The following is a 20,592-nucleotide window of genomic DNA, read 5'->3' as shown; positions in this document are numbered from 1 at the left end:
ATTCAATAAGTTCCAGTGGTTTTGATTAAATACTGTTTCATCTTTTCGAGCACAAAACAGGTTACCAGTAACTAAAGCAGCAACAGAAGTTCTCCAAGTTGGATACTTTAAACAAACATGTTTGGATACGTTACAGTGTTTACAGATACAGCTCACTGCTTGTGACATTTTTGCCTTCACAGTGGTACAACTGCAGGACAACCTCCCCCATGATTACTGCAGGAGTTTCAGAGACAGTGCATCTGACTGTGACATTGTTTTCTGTCAACCTCAGTGAAAAGGAACTTCAGAAAAAGCAGAAAGGACGGGAAGGGGACAGATCTGTGGATTTCTTAAAGAATTTTAATTACTGCCATGCAACTAGTCTTGCCATCTTTAAAAGACAGTCATTGGTATGTTCACACAATGGGTCACAAGGAGTAGAATCATAGAATCATTTGGGTTGGAAAAGACCCTTAAGATCATAGGATAGTATGTTCTGTATGCTTACAGACCAGTCAGTCTTTTGCAGAACCCTCAGATACACTACTGACCTATCAGCTATGAATACCTCAAAGATGATGAGATGCATGTAAAAACACTCCAGCTACCAGGAATGTGGACATTTGTGAGAACTCAAGCTTTCGTTTATGGTGTCACTAGGGGAATGTGTTCAGAGAACAAGAGAGTGTCTCCACAAACTGTTTGGCTATGATGCCTTAAACTGCTACCCACTGGAGAGTCGCTGCACAAAACCAGTTACGCCTTTCCAGCTTTTTGTGGTAATACCTACGGGGTAGTCCAAGTATCGGGTCCTGACAACACAAAAAATAAAGCCTTCTTTGGCATCATGGATGGGAAAAAAAAAATGGTGTTGGCTATGGCAGCATTTCAGGTAAGACTTGGGGAGGGAGGCAACAATGCCTAGGATGGAAGTCAGGAACCATATTTGAAAGCAACTTGAAATAAGTCTCTCTAGGTATCTCAACTGGGAAAAAACAGCTGTATTAGCATAAAGTAAAACTAAGTAAGCCACAAAGACCTACGAGTAAGGCTGGAAAAAGTACACAGCAACCGAAAGCAGAAGGAATACTTTTGGTGATGCTTATAGAAAGTAAGTCACTAGTTACCAGTAAAGGAGGGGGCAGTGTTACTGGAAGGTACATGATTTTAGGTCCCATAAGGCAACGAAGTCCTTCATACAGGAAATAGCTTTTCTAGCGTAAGAAATGTAGACTAGGGCACAGGGAAGGGAAAGATTCAGAAGTTTCATCAACTTGAAGATGACAAGCAGAAATTGTGACCAAGAGAACCTTAGTAGAAGGGATCCATTTTAGATCTAGGTGGCATTCAACATCAGGAGCTGAAGTTTAGATGTCCTCCTACAGCACTGTGTATGTTTTGGCCAGGTAATTGTGCCTTGCACAGTTCTTCATGCTGTTAATGTGAAATTTGCATACCAGACAGAAGCCAAGTATGCTCCATTGGTAAGCACTACCCAGCACATATACCATGAGATGTAACTATCTTCAGCTGGCCCCGAGTCCTCAAGTTTGTTAACTGATGTTAGAAAAGGGGCAGACTTCTCACTGACAAACAAGGAACTGGGGAGAAGGAAATAACCGGGGAATGAAAGAGAGGTATGACCCACTGCCACAAACACTAGACTCGTTCTTCCCTTGAAACAGAGCCCGTCATCACTGGTCAACTCCTGTGAAGTCTGCCTGCAGAACACCAAGTCCAAAGGACAGCAAACCTCTTAATTCTTATCTGGTGGCTAAAGTAATAGTGTCCATGGCTTCCAGAACACGCATCTCCATCTATACTAACTCCAGTGGGATTCTGAACTGCTACCTTAGATTATATACCTAACGCCTGCACAAGTGGGAAGGATCTCTGACAGCAACTAGACCGCAATCAGCTCAGCCAAGCTCTCCACTAGGTATCATGACATGAAACGGAAGTCTGCAGTAGGGTCAATGTGCACAGGCTCTCAAGAAGCCCAAGTTTTTGGTAGAAAGTTCAGGAATGGTATCAGTCTTACAGCTGATGCGAAGGGTATGTCTCACTGCTAGAATCTCAACAGTCAGCTGGGCTATTCAAGGTGAGCAGCTGCCTATAATAGAAGAGTAAGACTGCTTTTCAGATTTCCCTTAGGCTTACTGTAAAGCACTAGAACCACAGACCTCTCAAATAGTGCATAGAAAGCAAGTTCAGCAGTCTCTTGATCCTCTAGTGAACACCAGAGGTCAACAGATTTCATCTCAAATTGATTGAAGTCTGAAAAGAAGCTGAACTCATACCTATTTGTTTATTTGTTCTCACTGAGAAGGGAATGTGGCTGTACAGATAGCAAGGCACAACAAATGATTCTTCAGTTTCAGCTTTCTATCCTTACAAATTCAAGCTCTGAAGTCACAGAAAATCAAACAACTCTGGAACAATTGTTTCAGCTACACAATAGGCATTCCCAGTATGAGGGTAAGTGGATGGAATATTACAATACCAGAAAATGGGTTTTGAAGGGGCTGCTGATACAGGGCATGAAGATTAGAATCAAGGAGACTACTATCAGGATACCAGATGACCAATGAACTAAGCATGTTAGGTCATCACTGCACTGTCAAACTGTGATCATGAAACTGTGGTCATGTCTAATCTGGGCAAAGGAGAAGAGATGAAAACTGGTGAAAGCAATCTGTCATGTTGTCATGCACTGAGAGGGAAACTGTGTCCCTAAGGCTACACTGAAGGCAAAAATTCAACTTTTGCTTGAAAGAGCCTGTTTATACCTATTTTGTGAGCATAAAGGTTAATTAGAAACTCAGAAACAGATCACAGCTGTATTTTAAGGTTTCAAGTTAGGTTAATGACAACTCATCACATCCAGGCCTTCAAAAAACAGAGAGGGAGGCAGAGATTGAATGTTGAATTGCATCCTTGCCTAGCTACTGCATACACAGTTCTCTGTTGTATTTACTGCAGTACAGAAGTTTAACATAAAAGACTATTGTATTAGAGCTCAGCTATTTCTGTAAACAATCTTCATTTATTCTTTAGAACTTTACTAACTGAAAGTGTGAGAAGCATTCAGATATTTGCTGGTTCAAACAGTTTACAAATTAGATTAGACAATGCAGCAAGAAAGAGATTAGAAACAGGGAAGCAATGGGGGAGAGGATGAAAAGATGCTGCAATTCACTGGTACCTAATACATAACACAAGATTTTTTTTTTTTTCTTTCTTTCTCATTTTTAAGAGAGTAAGTTAACTATTGTAACTGGCTGCTTTCTTGCAGATTTCCTTGAGATCTTTTTTGGGAAGAATCAATACATTGAGTTCAGCTGCAAGTTGGTCAAAAGTTGTAAAAAACAAAGGCCACAGCATCACAGGAAAAAAAATGCTTTTGGAGGACGGAAGATTGAGCAGCAAGAAAAAAGAAAATTATCTGAAAGACATACAGGAAAAAATGCAAAGATCTGAAAGCAACAAAATCCCCAGTCTATCATGTCTTAAGAACTGTATTTTATAATCCATTTAAACTATCATTAGATAAGAAAAAACGTAATTTTCACGATTAATTACAGCAAGTGTCTAGCATAATCTTTAAAACACATTTAGAAGCAAGAGCAAGTCTTTCTCTTAGAAGTAGCACTAACAAGCAAAACAACAGTATTTCCCAAGGTAGACAGAGCAAAAAACCTTATTCCTACAAATACCCAAGCACAACCACAAAAACAAATCCAAATAAACACGCTTTTCTTGGAATTGTCCTTAATTCCACAATCTAAGATCCTGCAAGATGCCAGTCCTAAAGGCCTGACTAATAATTGAAAGAATTTATAATTCCGAAGTTTGAGGAGAGCCTTTCATCCTCCATTTCAAGAAGAAAAACAACTGTGCCAAGTGGAACTTACTGTGATAGCCTACTTAGGACATAAATATTTCTTGGGTATTCCTCCTTTGCACTTGCTCTCCTTCCTTTTAAAGTAAATAAGTTAGATCCATTATAGAAGACTATCTTCAACCCCAAGGTCATCATGTTTCACTTATTGCCTGAGGGTAAAAACCTCCCATTAGTTAAACTAATCAAAGGCTGAACATCAACTCCAAACGTGGAAAGTATTAAGTTTTGACACTACAGTAGCCAGTGGGAAGAAAGAAATTAATATCATTAAGGAGCTGGAAGAAGTTCACACCCTATGTGGAATTTCACCGAGTTCAAAATCAACGAATGCAGTTCCCACTTTGAAGATGTGGAGAGACAATGCAAAGGTGGAGGAGATGAGTTTTAAATAAATAGGACAATCCTATACGTACCCTTTTTAGCCGCTACTGTTTTACTTGGAATTTTCTCTGTTTGTTTTGGGGCAAAAGATGATGAAAAAACAGGAGCAGAATCCTCTTCATCACTGTCCAATTTTGTTGCATCTACAATCACAGAGTATGTTTTGAATAAGATTCATTCACTGCATATTTTAAATCATCAATATTAATTACAGTCAAAATGAATCTCAAAAAAGTGCTTCTGATACTACAGCTAGGCTATGGATGTACTGTGACTTTCTTATCTATGATACAAGCTTTGTTCCTCTAAGGATCAGAATCTCCTTCCCCTTTCCTCTTTATGAATCTGGACATCTTTCTTCTATAACTATTGTGTGAAGTTTGTGTATACCACATAAACTCCCTAATATATTCCATAACAGTAGCTATAAGATTAAATAGATCGGTGAAAACAAGCTCACCATCATCTGTCTTCTGAGAGTAAGATGGAAAAGAGAAGATGTTCCCAAAATCTTGATTTTTCTTGTCTTGAGAAGTTTTCCTACTTCCAAACAGGAAAAAGAAATTATATGAGTTGCATTAACTACATACTGAAGTATGTAGACATTACAATATCCATGAGATTAAATTCCTGTTTTAGCACTACAAAGCATTTCTAGCATTTTTGTATATGCTTGCAACAGTCAACGCCCTAAAAATCACCATTCGGTCATGAACTTCAGGCATTTAAAATTAACAGAATTACATTTTTTTCAACAGTTCTGTATACCAGACTGGCACAAGATGGAAAACGGAGAATCTTACAAAATGCCGTTTAACAGACGGTATTACTGACAGCGCACCATAATTTGGTAAGTCATGTTTACCTCTGTACAGGTCAATTGCAAGGCTGAGATAACATACATGTATATCATGTATAAATATATATAACATGTATAAATTTTATTTTACATGGTACATGTAGAGTAGTAACAGGTTGATGTTTCTCAGTTTTGTTCAGAGACTTCTGCATTCAAAAAAATTATTAGTAAAGAAATACTGCTGAGTTACAGTACTTACTCTGGAGATGGCTTTGATTTGGCTGGAGAGAAGTCATATTCATCTTTTTCTAAACTGTCTGAGGGAACAAACTCATCCTCTCTGTCATTTGTAACTGGAGAGGCTTTTACTTTGAGCTCATCCAAATCATTATTATTGTTGGCATCATCATCATCATCGGCATCATCTTCTTCTTCTGAGAAGTCAAAAGTATACTTGGGCCTCTCAGCTAAAAAAATCACATATACACGCATTTCAATACATAAATAAATTAAAGTGGAAGTCACTAAACAATCCCTGCCTCAGAGTATACAAGACAAAAGACAGGGGGAAAAGAAACTTGTTTGAGCCTGGAAGAATAAAGGGACATAATTTAAAGTGTTACCAAACATCTAACACCACTTGTGGCTTGCTCAGATACCTTCAGCTAACGGCATTATAAAGACATCACTGTGTAAGTACTTTTAAGGAATGAGAATCCTTCACTTACAGCTGAGGCTTTCTTGAATCTATCATTTGAACATTCTTCCTAATCAAGTGCTTGAAAAATGAATCAACAATTTTCCAGAAAAATCTGTGTCTTTTTCTTAAACTATCAAATATTTATGTATTTTCCAAACTTTCAGTCTCCGATACTTTTGCTTTTCATGGACCGGTCAGAATTTTTCTGATACATTTTTACTAACCATTTGGGCTTTTGGGCCTTATTTGACAGTATAATTGCATTAGAGTAATTTTTTTTGTTTGTAATGGTATTATCTTGTCTATTTCTTGTATAATTCACTACTTTCATGAGTAATTTCTATTCTATTGTGTAGAATAAGGGAAAAGATTTCTGGACCAAGTTACAATATCTTTCTTGATATGAAAGTTCCTGGTCTTGACATTAAGAGTTTTTTCACTAAACGCACAGTGAAGAAAATGTAATGCAAGCTATCTGTAGGAGATAAAGTCCTAAAGGAAGGCTATGGTCAAAGGAAAATGTAGGTTTGTAGTTTAAACTTTCAATCACAATGCGCAATTCACAAAAGCTTGCGTACCTGCAGCTCTCCTAAGCAGAGAGTCTCTTGGAATAATCACAGGCTCATTCTCTTCTAAATCACTTTCAGACTTGGATTCATCATCTGACCATGGGTTTCGTTTCTTCACTTTTTTTGCACTGGACTTTGTAGATGATGGTGTTCTTCTTACCCTAGTACCTGCCACAAGTTAAAGCATTACTACAGTCAGGATAAAAAATATTTTCAGCTTTTCTAATCATTTATGATGCATAAATTTAGCATAAATTTTTATCTTAAAAAGTTCTCCTTTACATGTTGTAAATTTTCTTCTCCTTCCTGAAGAAAAATTTAACTTGATGAAATGATTTCACACAGAACCTGACCTGCTGCTGCCAAACAAATTTGTTTTATGACTGAAAAACATAGAAGTCTCTAATTTGAAGTTTTAGCTCCTCTGCAGTCAAACTTCCATTTTTTTAAAGGTTGCTGGGGTTTTACAGGAAAAGAACAAGCAGTTTTCCATTATTCAAGGAACATGATCAGGAACAGTTATTGGAAAAAAACAACTAACATGGGAAGCAGAGGGTACCCTATTGGGGGGTGACAACGCGGTCAGTCAATTGCAGGGCAAACTCAGGTCAAGCTGGGCTAATTGGCTCTGGCTCAACACCAGCTAGGGTAGATTTGAGCTGCATGTAGACAACTCAGTCATAACTGTACCCAGTTAATCTATTCAGGTTGGATAATCCCCTGAATAATTAAAACCAGATCTTATCTCAGAAGTATTTGTGTAACCACTTTTTAAAAAAAAACAAAAAACCACCCTCATACTTAAACCTTCCCTTCTGTCTTTAGCTTTCTTTTTTGTTGCTGCCCTGTATTGGGTTTGCATGGCAAGGTTTTGGTAGCGGGGGGGCTACACAGGTGGCTTCTGTGAGAAGCTGCTAGAGGCTTCCCCTATGTCTGATAGGGCCAATGCCAGCCGGCTCCAAGGGGGACCCACCGCTGGCCAAGGCTGAGCCCATCAGTGACGGTGGTAGCACTTCTGTGATAACATATTTAAGAAGGGGGAAAAAACCTGTGCAACAGCAACTGCAGCCAGAGAAAGGAGTGAGAATATGTGAGAGAAACAACTCTGCAGACACCAAGGTCAGTGAAGAAGGAGGGGGAGGAGGTGCTCCAGGCACTGGAGCAGAGATTCCCCTGCAGCCTGTGGTGGAGACCATGGTGAGGCAGGCTGTCCCCCTGCAGCCCATGGCAGTCCACGGTGGAGCAGATATCCACCTGCAGCCTGTGGAGGACCCCATGCCAGAGCAGGTGGATGTCCTAAGGAAGCTGTGACCCCGTGGATAGCCCGTGCTGGAGCAGGCTCCTGGCAGGACCTGTGGACCCGTGGAGAGAGGAGCCCATGCTAGAGCAGGTTTGCTGGCAGGACTTGTGACCCCATGGGGGACCCACCCTGGAGCAGTCTGTTCCTGAAAGACTGCATCCCGTGGAAGGGGCACACACTGGAGCAGTTCATGAAGAACTGCAGCCCATGGGAAGGACTCACATTGGAGAAGTTCGTGGAGAACTGTCTCCTGTGGGAGGGACCCCACACTGGAGCAGGGGAAGAGTGTGAGGAGTCCTCCTCCTGAGGAGGAAGGAGCAGCAGAAACAATGTGTGATGAACTGACCGCAACCCCCATTCCCCATCCCCCCGTGCCGCTCAGCGGGAGAAGGTAGAGAAAATGAGAGGTGAAGTTGTGCCCAGGAAGAAGGGAGGGGTGGGAAGAAGGTGGTTTTAAGAGTTGGGTTTATTTCTCATGACCCTACTCTGATTTGATTAGTAATAAATTAAATTAATTTTTTTTCCCCAAGTCAAGTCTGTTTTGCCCGTGAGGGTAACTGGTGAATGATCTCTCCCTGTCCTTGTCTCGACCCACGAGCCTCTAGTTATATTTTCTCTCCCGTGTCCAGCTGAGGAAGGGGAGTGATAGAGCAACTTTGGTGGGTACCTGGTGTCCAGCCAGGATCAACCCACCACATGCCCCCCCCATTACTATGGATTTCTCAAACAGTAATAATAAATTCCTACTAACAGAGGGAAAAGGAAAGTTAACATAGACATTGGTTAGTCTGCCAAGCCATAACATGCATAACTTTTAAAAAGTCAGAATGACTGAATATGTCAATAGGAAAATACATCTATTTAATCAAGTTTTACAATCTATACTATTACTCAGACTGAAGGTGAATGCCATGTCCTTCAATGTCAGAGAGCATGCGTACTAGAAATTTCAGTTTGCACAGAATTAGTCTAATTATGTAAAAATAATCTATTTTTCTACTCACAAATTCAAAGATTTAGACCGCCCCAAAATTCGTATGTAGAAAATGTAAGATCCACCACCCCCAGGAAAAGCAGATTACACAACAGAAATTTCAGCAGAGTACTTTCAAGTGTTTCCACACATCTCTTTAGGGAAGAAAATCAGATGAAATAGTGATTATTGTGGTATATTTCCCTTCTCACTATGTGTTAAAAATACATTTAATGCCCAATTAGTGTACACAACTACAGTTAACTATGACTGTGTAAGGATCTTACCAGGCTCCTTCTTCTCTCTCTTAGGTTTAGGGGTTTTAGTTGCTGTGGCTGACGTATTCAGTGACTCATCCCCACCACCCTCAGCTGGCACACCACCAAATTCTTCATCAAATTCCATTTTTATTGCTAGAGAATCAGTTTCACCCTAAAAATATAAAATAGTTGGGCAAAATAAAATAAATTACACCTTTATATTTCAAGATAGAACTGGAATAGTTTTGTAGAAAATAATAAATGAAAGTAGACTAGTATATTGACATTTGTTGAACAGTCTTGGAAGAAAGGAATCTCAATAAAAACACCTGAACAATAAATAGTCACAAGAGGCTTGCAAATGTAAAAGAAATCCAGTTTTAACTTCTTCATGCATTAGGTCAGCAACACAGTACAAATACAGCATTAATGAGGTCTAGCAGTTTGGATTTATGCTACCAGAGTAGAAAGAGAGAGCAGTTGAATAATAAATAATCTAACTATAGCAATAGTTTTGATTTACCTTTTTCTTTTTCAGCAATTTCCTACTGGCATCAGCTTTCATGGCAGATGTAATCTGTGGAACTATTCTTCTGCCAAATGGTGATGGCATGGTCTCTTCCAACTGAAGTTTCTTCATCTTGGGTTTACCAACTTTGCCTTTTATTGGTTTGCCAACCATGCCAGCCAAAACATCTTCTCTTTCCTGCGCTTCTACTTTCTAACAAAGAAGCGGGGCAGGGTGGGGGGAACAAGTTCTTTTTTAATGAGGACAAAGTGGAACATGGTGATTATTTAAGATTCATCTCCTTTTCACATGGAGCATAAGACTTCCTTTAATTCTCACTTGAATTGTAACACACTTTCCAGTAATGGAACACCAGTCACTTAATCTTGGTAAATTCTTCATTACCCTGCACAGTTAAAAACTACATTTTTATTCAAGATTAAATAAATACGAACTTTTGGACACTGCTAGACTGAAAAAATCTTTCTTTTATCAAGTTTCTATTTCTCATGTATGTTTCTGGGTACTGATGTAACTTTTCAGTATAAATATTTCAGCATTTAATTTAAGCAGCTAATTTCTAGAGTAATTTTTAAGGCACATTTTCCAGTCCTTTAATCGGCTTTTTTCACAGTATGAACATATAGCTGAAATACAGACATCCAAACAGAACACTTCCTATTGCAGCTGTACCATGAACACACAGAAAAATAAAACAAACATCTTATTTCTATTATGCTGTGTCACTTCAAAGATTACATCAGCCTTTTTCAGGCAACATTGAAAGCTGAGGCTCAGCAAGTTATCCACCAATAGGACTTTACCTTTTTCCAGAGTTACTGATAAGGCAAAGAGCCCCCTCATATAGTACTTATGGTCTACACACTTTGTTCCTACATCTAACAGCTTTGCATTTGACAGTACTTATTGCCTCACAACCAATTAAATAATTATAGTAGTTCTAAATGATCTGTACTTGAGGACATGAGGAAAAATTTCTTTACTGAAAGAGTGGTTAAACATTGGAACAGGCTGCCCAGGGAAGTGGTTGAGTCACCATCCCTGGAAGTATTTAAAAGACGTGTAGATGAGGCGCTTAGGGACATGGTTTAGTGGGCATGGTGGTGTTGGGTTGACAGTTGGACTCAATGATCTTAGAGGTCTTTTCCAACCTTAATGATTCTATGATTCTATGATCACTATTACTAGTTACTACTCTCAGTTCTTTTGGTAATCTGAAAACACATTTTCTCCTCGACATTTTTCTTTTATCATCCCCGACTTGGAAAAAAACCACCAAAATGTGTTTTGTGGTTTTTTTCCCTTAAATTTTAATACTTTTAATTAATTAATTAATGCTTTTAATTAATTTAATTTTAATTTACTATTTTAAGAAAGATATGTAAAATAAAACATACTTCAAGCTCTTCAACAAAGGCTGCTAAATCTTCTTTCCAGAGATCTGAAGAAGATTTCCTTTTAAGGTCATTTAGTTCTCTCTCCTAAAACACAAAAATAGTATATAGAATGTAAGTTACTAAGTTACAACTAAAGTAAATACTATCAAAACTGAACATTTACAATTAGACACATCAATAATTACTATATCATTTCAGAACAAGACTTCCATGCTGTACCAACCTTTGAATCTCTCTGCTTAATTAACTCTTCTACTTTCTCTTTCGTGAGTGACCACAGAGACATGTTTAAGATATAGTTAAAGTCAGGGCCAGAAGTTGAGCCAGAAGCAGAGGAAGCATCATCATTCGGGTTCTGTGGGTCCTCCTCTTCTGCTGCCTAAAGTGAAATATTCACAATTACAAGTATTAACCATCTTAGCTCTATGTATGAACATAGAGCTGTAACACTGCTTCAAAGCACCATCAAAGAGTAGCAAGGTTTGCCCTCATAGATTCAATAACCTTAACATTTTTCTGGACCTTTCCAAAAGGCCATGTTCCTGTGACCTTCTATAGTTGGATTATTTAATCATTAGTTTCATCTTTCCATGGTAAAGCATGAAATTAAACTTGTCACATACCTCTTTTGGAATACTAAAAAAACCTCTTGGGTCTTAAAAAAGCAGAAATAAATATAGGTCAAGATCAAATTTATTAAAGTTCAAAAGTCAGAGTTTTATAATATTCATGTTCCATTACAGAAAATAAATAATTATATTTTGCAATCATACGACAAATAAATAATAAGGGGAAAATCAGTTATATGTGTGGGATAACTGATGCAGCATTTTATGTATCAGCCAGTCAGAAATCAAGTTGCCAGTTTTGATTTAGGTACATTAAGAAATTCAATCCTCTGTATTCTCATTTTCAGTCCTGTATTATCTAGTTTTCCTCTAAGAATTATCCATACACGATACCAATATTATGTGACAATATTTTTGTACAAGTTTAATTTATTTTTAAAAATGGAAGCCAATAAGTAGTAATGAATAATCTTTTTAAAGTGTTACGTGTGTTATAAATTAAGTTAGACTACTAGAAAACAAACATCTGAATAAATTAATATCATTTATAACATTAACAGCATCAAATATATCCAGAGATTTCAGATTATTACCTTTTCCTGTGCTTCTTTCCAGGCTTTTACTGGATCAGATTCATAACCTCTCTGGACCAACATCTGAATCAAATCTTTTTTTGATCTGTTCTCTACAAGATAGACACACATAACCGGGGTTGGGGGGGAAGGAAAAGAAAAAGAAAAAATCAGTGTCATGAAAATAAATGTCTTGCATGCAAGTACATTCTACTATATTTAAATAATTTCCAGATTTTCCCCCATTGTTACCCATTCTAACTTACATTTACTCACCTATGGTAATTTTTCCTTGTATCTTCTCTAGAACAAAACGAGCTTGATTGTTAAGCTTGGTAGATTCTGCACCCAACATTCCCACAAGCCATTCCTTGCGTAAACTATAATAATGTAATCGCAAATCAAAGAACTCCTTCAAGATGTCTTGCACAGTTTCATACTTCTTTAAACATCCCATATGATCAAATAGCACCTACAAAATACATAATATACTGCTTGAGAGAGATTGCATAACTCAAACTGTGTTAACTTTTGTGTACGAGTTTATTTCTATTGCACATATACATGCACCATACAAAAAGCGGTGTTTTGAAGACTGAACTTGAACCTTACTATGGAACTACACAGCACATAGCTGGATAGATTTTATTTTTATTCACAAGTAGATTTAAGATGAGATTATGGTAACATGTTCGAACAGGAAGACAGCTATATAGAGAAATATGCCTAAATTCAGCTGAGTGACTAATTTTATCTAAATATTAAAGCACAAGTTCAGTAGCACCTAATGATTCACAAATATTTAACCATTTAACATAAGTTGAAAAGCATCTTTAATAATCTTTCAGTTCAGCTGTGAAAACTGCTGTTCTTCAAGTTCAAGCACAAAGTAAGAAATCATTTTTACATCACAGCTGGAATCAATCCTGCCTGAGTTCTGACATCTCCAGTTTAGATATTTATAGGTGAACTAGTCACCCTAGGCGCCCTCTACAGTCAACTGAAAGAAATAAGCCCCTCTAGAGGGCAATTCATCCATCTGAAGTATCTATTTGGGAGTTGGGTGAACAATGACTAGCTCGCATAACTTTTTAAGATGCTTACCCTAGGGCAGATTAATTCCTACACATACACATAAAGCAGCCCTTACTATTTATTTCAGTAAGCAGAACACACGGGATTAAGCTGCAAAACATTTTGTACTCTGTTAAATGTTAATTCAAAGACAGATTCTCACAGTAGTTCAATCATACGGTTGTTTAAACCTGTGAGAAATACCATCACCTTGATTTGGTGGATTTGCTTTTCAAGCACAATCTACAAAACGGGTTGAGCAAGGCCTTTTTCCTCTTCCAATTCTATGGTCTTTAATTTATTTTTAACCTATTTTCGCATAGCTTTTGATTTATACAGTAATAGCAACAGTAATGGTGTTTTTGCTTTGTGATAATATCTGAAAGTAGTATCTGCCATAAAAAAAAAAAGAACTGTTTTTTCAGTCTCTGTAAAGACAGGTTGTTTGGAAATATTCTGGCAGAAATTATCTTACAATTCAAATTCCTCTTGTAATAGACAGATGTATATTTACTCACATACTTAGTCCCATCTTGCTACAAGCAGAATAAACCATATGAATAATTTACATCACTATTATGTCTTCAGCAGCTTAAGGATAGTGTTTTCTATACCTTACAACCTAAAATGGTATTTATGTTGGTGGAAACATTGGATCATTTAACTCCTATTAGAGGAGTAAAGTCCTGCATAAAGTGCAATTTTGAAAATGTAACTTGTCTCAAGTTTAAAACTCAAATCTAATTATAATATGGCAGAAAGTTATTTGTATGATCTACTTTACATTAACCATTTTTGGTTAGCTGCATAGGAAATTTTCAATTACAGGAAACTAACCACCCCGAGCCTGTCTAATTTGGTTTGAAAGATTCATCAGGACTAAAATGGATTTGCTGATCCATATTGACTTAGTATTTGTCATCACTACAATTTTCTACTATTCAAAAAATTTCAAATACACAATACACTGTTTGATACCAAGTACCAAAGTACACTACAAAAACATTTGAGTTTACAACAAGCAACCGTAAGGATTCTGATAGCCAAACATGAAAAAGTTACCATAGAATTACAAGTAAGACTTGTTTGAAGCTTAAAAACTTTGTGCAATCCAGCAGCTTCTGCCTGTGCAAGTTTTTCTTCTGTCATCTTCACAACAAATTTCACAGTTGTATCAGTGTGGTATTCCTTATAGTCAGAAATTAATGCTGGAGTTTTTTCAGTCCCATTCAACATAGGTTCTAGAACCTGTTCTTTGTACACCTATTAAAATTAGGGTAGGAAAAAACAGAAACACTTCTTAAAATCCCTAATTCCTTAAAACAACTGAACAACATAAGATTTCAAAGCTTTGTGTGTTACATCTGATACCAGTTATAATTTACAGAACCAGTATAACCTGCAAAATGCAGGCCAAGACTAGCACAAACATAAGAGGCATCTAACAAGGACAGAAAAGTCTACTCAAAAGAGAAAGGGGATTAAATATTAATTCAGCAGAAGAAGCAGATATTCCTTGTAGTATGGACAGTAGATGGCACAAGTAGAAAGCCATCTTCTACAAAGGCACACAAAAGAAAGAAACCATGTTCCCTTCCATGTATGTATAATCATCAGAAATTGTGTTAAAAGTTCATCCGGACAGAGGATTAAATAATTTAATATGAAACTTTTTGTTGGTTTGTTTTTTTTTTAAATGTAAATGTATTTCACTGTTACTTACCTGGGTCCACGTCCTTACAGGAAGCTCTGTAATTTCTACTGTGTTCCTGTCCACCACAAATATTTCACCACTGACTACGTACTGGTTTTGACCAAGTTCCTGAATGGTTCCTTTGAAGTTTTTGTAGTTTGGGAGCTGAAATTGCAAAAACCAGCAAAGTGGTAATAATCTTTGTAATAAAATATCGTAAAAATATTTGTTTCCCATACACCATACAGCTATCACTTTATATTGCACTAATCCATCAACCAGCCTCTCATGCCTGTGAAAATCTTCAGTCATAGGAAAAATACTACAGAAAAAACAGAATACACACATGCAAGTGACAGGAACAAGTATCTTAACATCTACAGAGTAGATACACAATTAAGAAAATGCAGCTGAACCCAGTGATGTGGTGGGGTTTTTGTTTGTGGGGTTTTTTTGTTTGGGTTTTTTTTTTCTTTTTTAAAGAAAACTGCAAGCACAGATAAGGCATGACAGAAAGCAGATTAACACCCCAGTCTCACAATAACTTTACAGAAGTGGTGCTACCTCCCCTAATCATTCTTTCATTCTTGTGCTGTTTGGCAAAGATAGTGGAACCCATCCAGTTTAAAAAGTAACTAACAGGGTGGGGAATTTTTTTTAACTGAATTGATTCCCTTATCCAGCTTACCATGCAGCCACAAACACATACCAGCATACAGAAAGGAGCTAGATGGAGGCAGAACTGCCTCTTTCAACCACAGTGAAGCTTCAATTGACTGTGAGACTACACAGAAGGCCTAGGAATCCTAAAGGAAGGGCAATGGATTGCATTAATTAAAAAAAAAAAAAAATCTATTCATTGTTCCCAAGAATTTGCAAAAGGAAATTCACTATGTCATGAAAATTGATACTGCACACTCAGTAAACTGTGATCTAAGAAGAGAAGAAAAGATGTTTCTGCTTCTATGACTTGGTAAACACAACAAAGTAGCAATATCCATCAGTTGTAAAGTAAAGGTTACGTTATCTATATACAGATATTACAGATATTCTGGGTTCACCCAGGTATTCTTCCTGTCCAAATTTTTTCAAGTATACACCACTTCCGAGATTTCTTATAAAATTTTAAATAAAGGAACAGAAGCTAGATGCAGTTCAGAAGCTGCTGATTTTCTTGAACAGTGACAATATCTTCTTCTATGCTTACAGATATATTAAAGAGATTACAATTCAGACAAGATAGAGGAAATGTTAAGGTTGGCTGAAGATAAGTGGTAGTACCTCAAAAAGGAAAGAATGGTACAACTTTTTACTCTACTGCCATGTCATAACTACCCTGTAAGACTTGCAACTGTGAAGGCTTACAGTCAGCAGACTGAAGAAAAGGTCCTCTGAAATAATTGGAAAAATACAAATTGCAATGTTTTTGCTTGAAGGTGAACTTCCCCAGCCTCATCCCAACAGTCAAGTAAAGCTCCTACATGAAATTACTGGGACAATCCAACTCAGATATTCCAATAATCAAGCATTTCTAGAGTGATACGAATTAATTTTGTAAGTACAAAATAAGGTTTGTGTAGTAAACACATAAAATACCAGCATATACTATTATTTTTACCATTGGGTGGGGATCTAAGCCATCCAGCATTCGTCTGACATTGTTTACAATCTCTCTGGTATCGTAGTTTGGAAGTTTGCAAGCCCATCCGGTACCAATACCTTCAGCTCCATTTACTAAAACCATAGGAATGATGGGAATATACCATTCAGGCTCTACACGTTGGTTGTCATCATAAAGGAATTTAAGCAAGTTGTCATCCACTGATGGAAAAAGCAGCCTTGCTAAAGGGCTTTAAAAAAGAAAAAGAAGAAAACTGTTTATCTGGAGTCCAGAAAGTAAAGAACATAATGCTTTAACAGTCCATGGGTCCGGATATGATCTATTTGTAGATATTTCTCATATCTTCCTTTCTCTTTACCATTCTAAAGCTGAAAATACAATGTACATACCTCCTGAGAAAAGGAAGTGCTTCCCAGTGGAAGAGTGTGTTCATAACAGATGATGTTTGTTTCCATCACAATAACACATGTACATGATACACTAGTAATTGATTACATATAACATCTACAAAAATACCATTCTTTGAAGCATTCAGAACGCACAGTTCGATGTGACAGTAGGTCACCCAGTAATAAAGCAACACAGCATGCAAATAGTTGCAAAACTTCGTTGCTTAATTGTAGGCCTAGCAGTCTCTGAAAATTCTACAGAGGTATCACGGGTGACTCCTTTTGCTCATCTAGAACATTGTCCTGGGTGAATACGATTTCCAGCACCTCATGCAAAAAGGAAAATGTACAAAACTAGGTTGCTACAGAAAGAACATATATGAGAAAGGGAATAAAACCTGATTCTTACGTATAAAGCTTACAATTAGAGGAAAAGAAGAAACTACAAGAAATTTTAGGCAAAATATCACAAAAATTAGGAAATAAATGAAGCAACATAACATATAATAATACTATAATTTACATTAAGGAACACATTCTAACACTCTGCACACCAAATTGAATTTCAAGGTATTAGCTGTGAAAAATCAGCATCATTAAATTAGATCTTCATTATTAATTATGTATGTGTAATTTAGCCTGACATGAAGAAACCCATCTGAAAGGAAAAGAATCCGTCTCAAGTTTCAAGTCTATGCTGCGTTGCAGGACTTATCACCAGGTAGCAATACACTTTCTATTGTGAAACTGAATAGATTTCACATTGAACAGGGAAACTGAAAGCTACTCCTGCAAGAAATCACAATTTAAGATCAGTAACTAATCTGGGTGATCTACATTTTCAGTCTTCAGCCTTATGATTCAAAGTTCAAATCCTTAAAAGCTACAATTCCCAAAACACTGCCATGCATGGAAAATCATGCAAAAAAATCCACGTGCAAACACACACTTATAGATGTAAAGCGGAATTTGAGCTTCTGTCAAAATATTCCAATCCTCCCCCATTCCTCTCCCACAAAAAACCTGTAGTGTTGTGAAAGGATTAGTTTGATAACAAGGCTTTTTAAAAGCATGCATTTAGCTTTACATTTGTGTTTACCTTAACATGGTGAAAATATAGCGAGGGCTGGCAGCATCCTTTCCACCATGAAGCCTGGTACCAAACTGACCAATAGGTTGTAGCAGATTAACGTTGTTACTGCCAACAAAGTTCTGAGCCAAGTTGACAACAGTCATCATTAATGCTTGCTGCAAGAAAATACGTATTCATAGTAATAAGTATAAGAAGAGATAGTCTTTCCTAATCAGCCAATATATAAAAATATATTTTTAATGCCCCAAAATTGTGTGACTAACCTGAATTCAGTTTCAAAAAAGTAGTCTCCCTGAGAAAGGAATGTTGTAAACCTATTACAAGAGCTGCTGGTAAAACATAATGCTGCTTCTTCCACAGCCACATTGCCTTCCTGATTTAAGTGTCCTTACATTCTATGCTTATGAAAACCCCTGGGCTTCTTCATTTTTTTCTAAAGCACTTCTCTGGACGAATGAAAGGGGCACAAACTGACCGCACTTACTACGGCACAAACTAGTACTCATTGCTTTTAAAGGGAGGGAAGATGGGATGGAGAGAGACTGTTAATATGGCAACTCTTGCTAATATTTCAAATATAAACAAAATAGGAAATAGAAATAATCTTTCTTCCAACACTGTATCAGGTTTTCAAAGAACAGTATCTCCTCTTCTTACCTTAAAAGACTCTATTTCTCGTTTAAGACAAAAATTGTCCTAGTACATAGTTCCTATATTCCTATGATTTGAGAATCTAGAAGTTACCTAGGTAATTAGTTATCTACTATTTCGCCACAACCCACAAACTATTTGGGATACCACTGTGCACAAAGACTTGGAAAGAATGGAAATATGCTGTCTTACTAAGCTATATACTGTTTGGTTAATTTTCTTTAGAAGTAAATCTGTGATTAGTAGACTTAAGTCAATAGGTTTGTAATTTCAATACAGTAAACATTTACCTAATAGTGTATATAGGCTAAAAATCCTTACAACTTTACCATCCTTCATACTCACCTCCCCATGGTGATAAGCTGACATTTCAGCAACAGAACCAGCCAGCTGAGCAACCTTTACTTCACGTTTATCATTTCTCTTAAAGCAAGTGAATAAAACTTTGCGTTGCCCTGGTTTTAAACCTATTAAGAAGAATATCCCATTTTCAACACACACACAAGCATATGTTTTTAAGTAATAAACTTGTTTTGCCTTATTATCATTTCTAATCCTTCAAAAGAAGCCTAAACATTAAATGGAAACAAATTCACACTGTAACATTAACCAAATAACAAATTAATATAGGGGAGGTGCCTCGCTTGACCTGCTGTTTACTAACAGAGAAGGACTGGTGGGAGATGTAGTAGTCAGAGGCCGTCTTGGGTTTAGCGACCATGAAATGATAAATTCTCGCTTCTTGGTGAAGTAAGGAGGGGGGGCAGCAAAACCGCAACCATGGATTTCCGGAGGGCGGACTTTGGCCTGTTCAGGACGCTGGTTGAGAGAGTCCCTTGGGAGACGGTCCTGAAGGGCAAAGGGGTCCAGGAAGGCTGGACGATCTTCAAGAAGGAAGTCTTAAAGGCGCAGGAACAGGCTGTCCCTGTACGCCGTAAGAAGAACGGGCGGGGAAGACGACCAGCCTGGCTGTACGGGGAGCTCTTGCTGGGACTCAGGAAAAAAAGGAGAGTTTACCGCTTGTGGAAGAAGGGGCAGGCGACTCAAGAAGAGTACAGGGATCTCGTTAGGTCATGCAGAGAAGAAATGAGAAAGGCAAAAGCCCAGCTAGAACGCAATCTGGCCGCTGTCGTTAAAGACAAAAAAAAAGCTTTTACAAATATATTAATGACAAGAAGAGAGCCAAGGAGAATCTCCATCCCTTATTGGATGCGGGGGGGGAACATTGTCACTGAGGATGAGGAAAAGGCTGAGGTACTCAATGCCTTCTTTGCCTCAGTCTTTAACAGGCAGACCAGTTATCCTCAGGGTACTCAGCCCCCCGAGCTGGAAGACAGGGATGGCGAGCAGGATGAACCCCCCATAATCCAAGAGGAAGCAGTCAATGACCTGCTACGCCACCTGGACACTCACAAGTCTATGGGGCCGGATGGGATCCACCCGAGAGTGCTGAGGGAGCTGGCGGAGGTGCTCGCCAAGCCGCTCTCCATCATTTATCAGCAGTCCTGGTTAACGGGGGAGGTCCCGGAAGACTGGAGGCTTGCCAATGTGACGCCCATCTACAAGAAGGGCCGGAAGGAGGATCCGGGGAACTACAGGCCTGTCAGCCTGACCTCGGTGCCGGGGAAGATTATGGAGCGGTTCATCTTGAGGGTGCTCACAAGGCATGAGCGGGACAACCAGGGGATCAGGCCCAGCCAGCACGGATTCATGAGAGGCAGGTCCTGCTTGACCAACCTGATCGCCTTCTATGACCAGGTGACCCGCCTAGTGGATGAGGGAAAGGCTGTGGATGTGGTCTACCTGGACTTCAGTAAGGCCTTTGACACCATCTCCCACAGCATTCTCCTAGAGAAGCTGGCAGCTCACGGCTTAGACAGGTGTACTCTGCGCTGGGTAAAAAACTGGCTGGACGGCCGGGCCCAGAGAGTTGTGGTGAATGGAGTTAAATCCAGTTGGCAGCCGGTCACAAGCGGTGTTCCCCAGGGCTCAGTTTTGGGGCCGGTCTTGTTTAATATCTTTATTGATGATCTGGATGAGGGGATTGAGTGCACCCTCAGTAAGTTCGCAGACGACACCAAGTTGGGCGGGAGTGTTGATCTGCTCGAGGGTAGGAAGGCTCTGCAGAGAGACCTG

General features: G+C 38.3%; 1 protein-coding gene across 2 annotated transcripts in view; it reads right to left on the bottom strand.

The window, feature by feature from the left end:
* The window catches only part of TOP2B (DNA topoisomerase II beta), a 70,460-nt gene that overhangs the window by 1,983 nt on the left and 47,885 nt on the right, over positions 1-20,592 (bottom strand). The window contains exons 19-33 of one of the 2 annotated variants that reach the window (XM_076331162.1): positions 18,802-18,923; positions 17,812-17,960; positions 16,321-16,552; positions 14,733-14,867; positions 14,072-14,272; positions 12,212-12,407; positions 11,957-12,048; positions 11,018-11,173; positions 10,795-10,878; positions 9,392-9,589; positions 8,896-9,040; positions 6,345-6,503; positions 5,326-5,533; positions 4,728-4,810; positions 4,300-4,410 (exon numbers count right to left, since the gene is read on the bottom strand). In XM_076331162.1, the coding sequence (XP_076187277.1) occupies positions 4,300-4,410; positions 4,728-4,810; positions 5,326-5,533; positions 6,345-6,503; positions 8,896-9,040; positions 9,392-9,589; positions 10,795-10,878; positions 11,018-11,173; positions 11,957-12,048; positions 12,212-12,407; positions 14,072-14,272; positions 14,733-14,867; positions 16,321-16,552; positions 17,812-17,960; positions 18,802-18,923 (2,271 nt within the window). The remainder of the gene's footprint in view (positions 1-4,299; positions 4,411-4,727; positions 4,811-5,325; positions 5,534-6,344; positions 6,504-8,895; positions 9,041-9,391; positions 9,590-10,794; positions 10,879-11,017; positions 11,174-11,956; positions 12,049-12,211; positions 12,408-14,071; positions 14,273-14,732; positions 14,868-16,320; positions 16,553-17,811; positions 17,961-18,801; positions 18,924-20,592) is intronic. The other variant, XM_076331163.1, reaches the window with a different exon arrangement.

The sequence above is a fragment of the Aptenodytes patagonicus genome, chromosome 2, assembly GCF_965638725.1.
Source record: "Aptenodytes patagonicus chromosome 2, bAptPat1.pri.cur, whole genome shotgun sequence".
Classification (NCBI taxonomy): domain Eukaryota; kingdom Metazoa; phylum Chordata; class Aves; order Sphenisciformes; family Spheniscidae; genus Aptenodytes; species Aptenodytes patagonicus.
The sequence above is the reverse complement of the archived record's forward strand: the minus strand, read 5'-3'. Positions and strand labels throughout refer to the sequence as shown.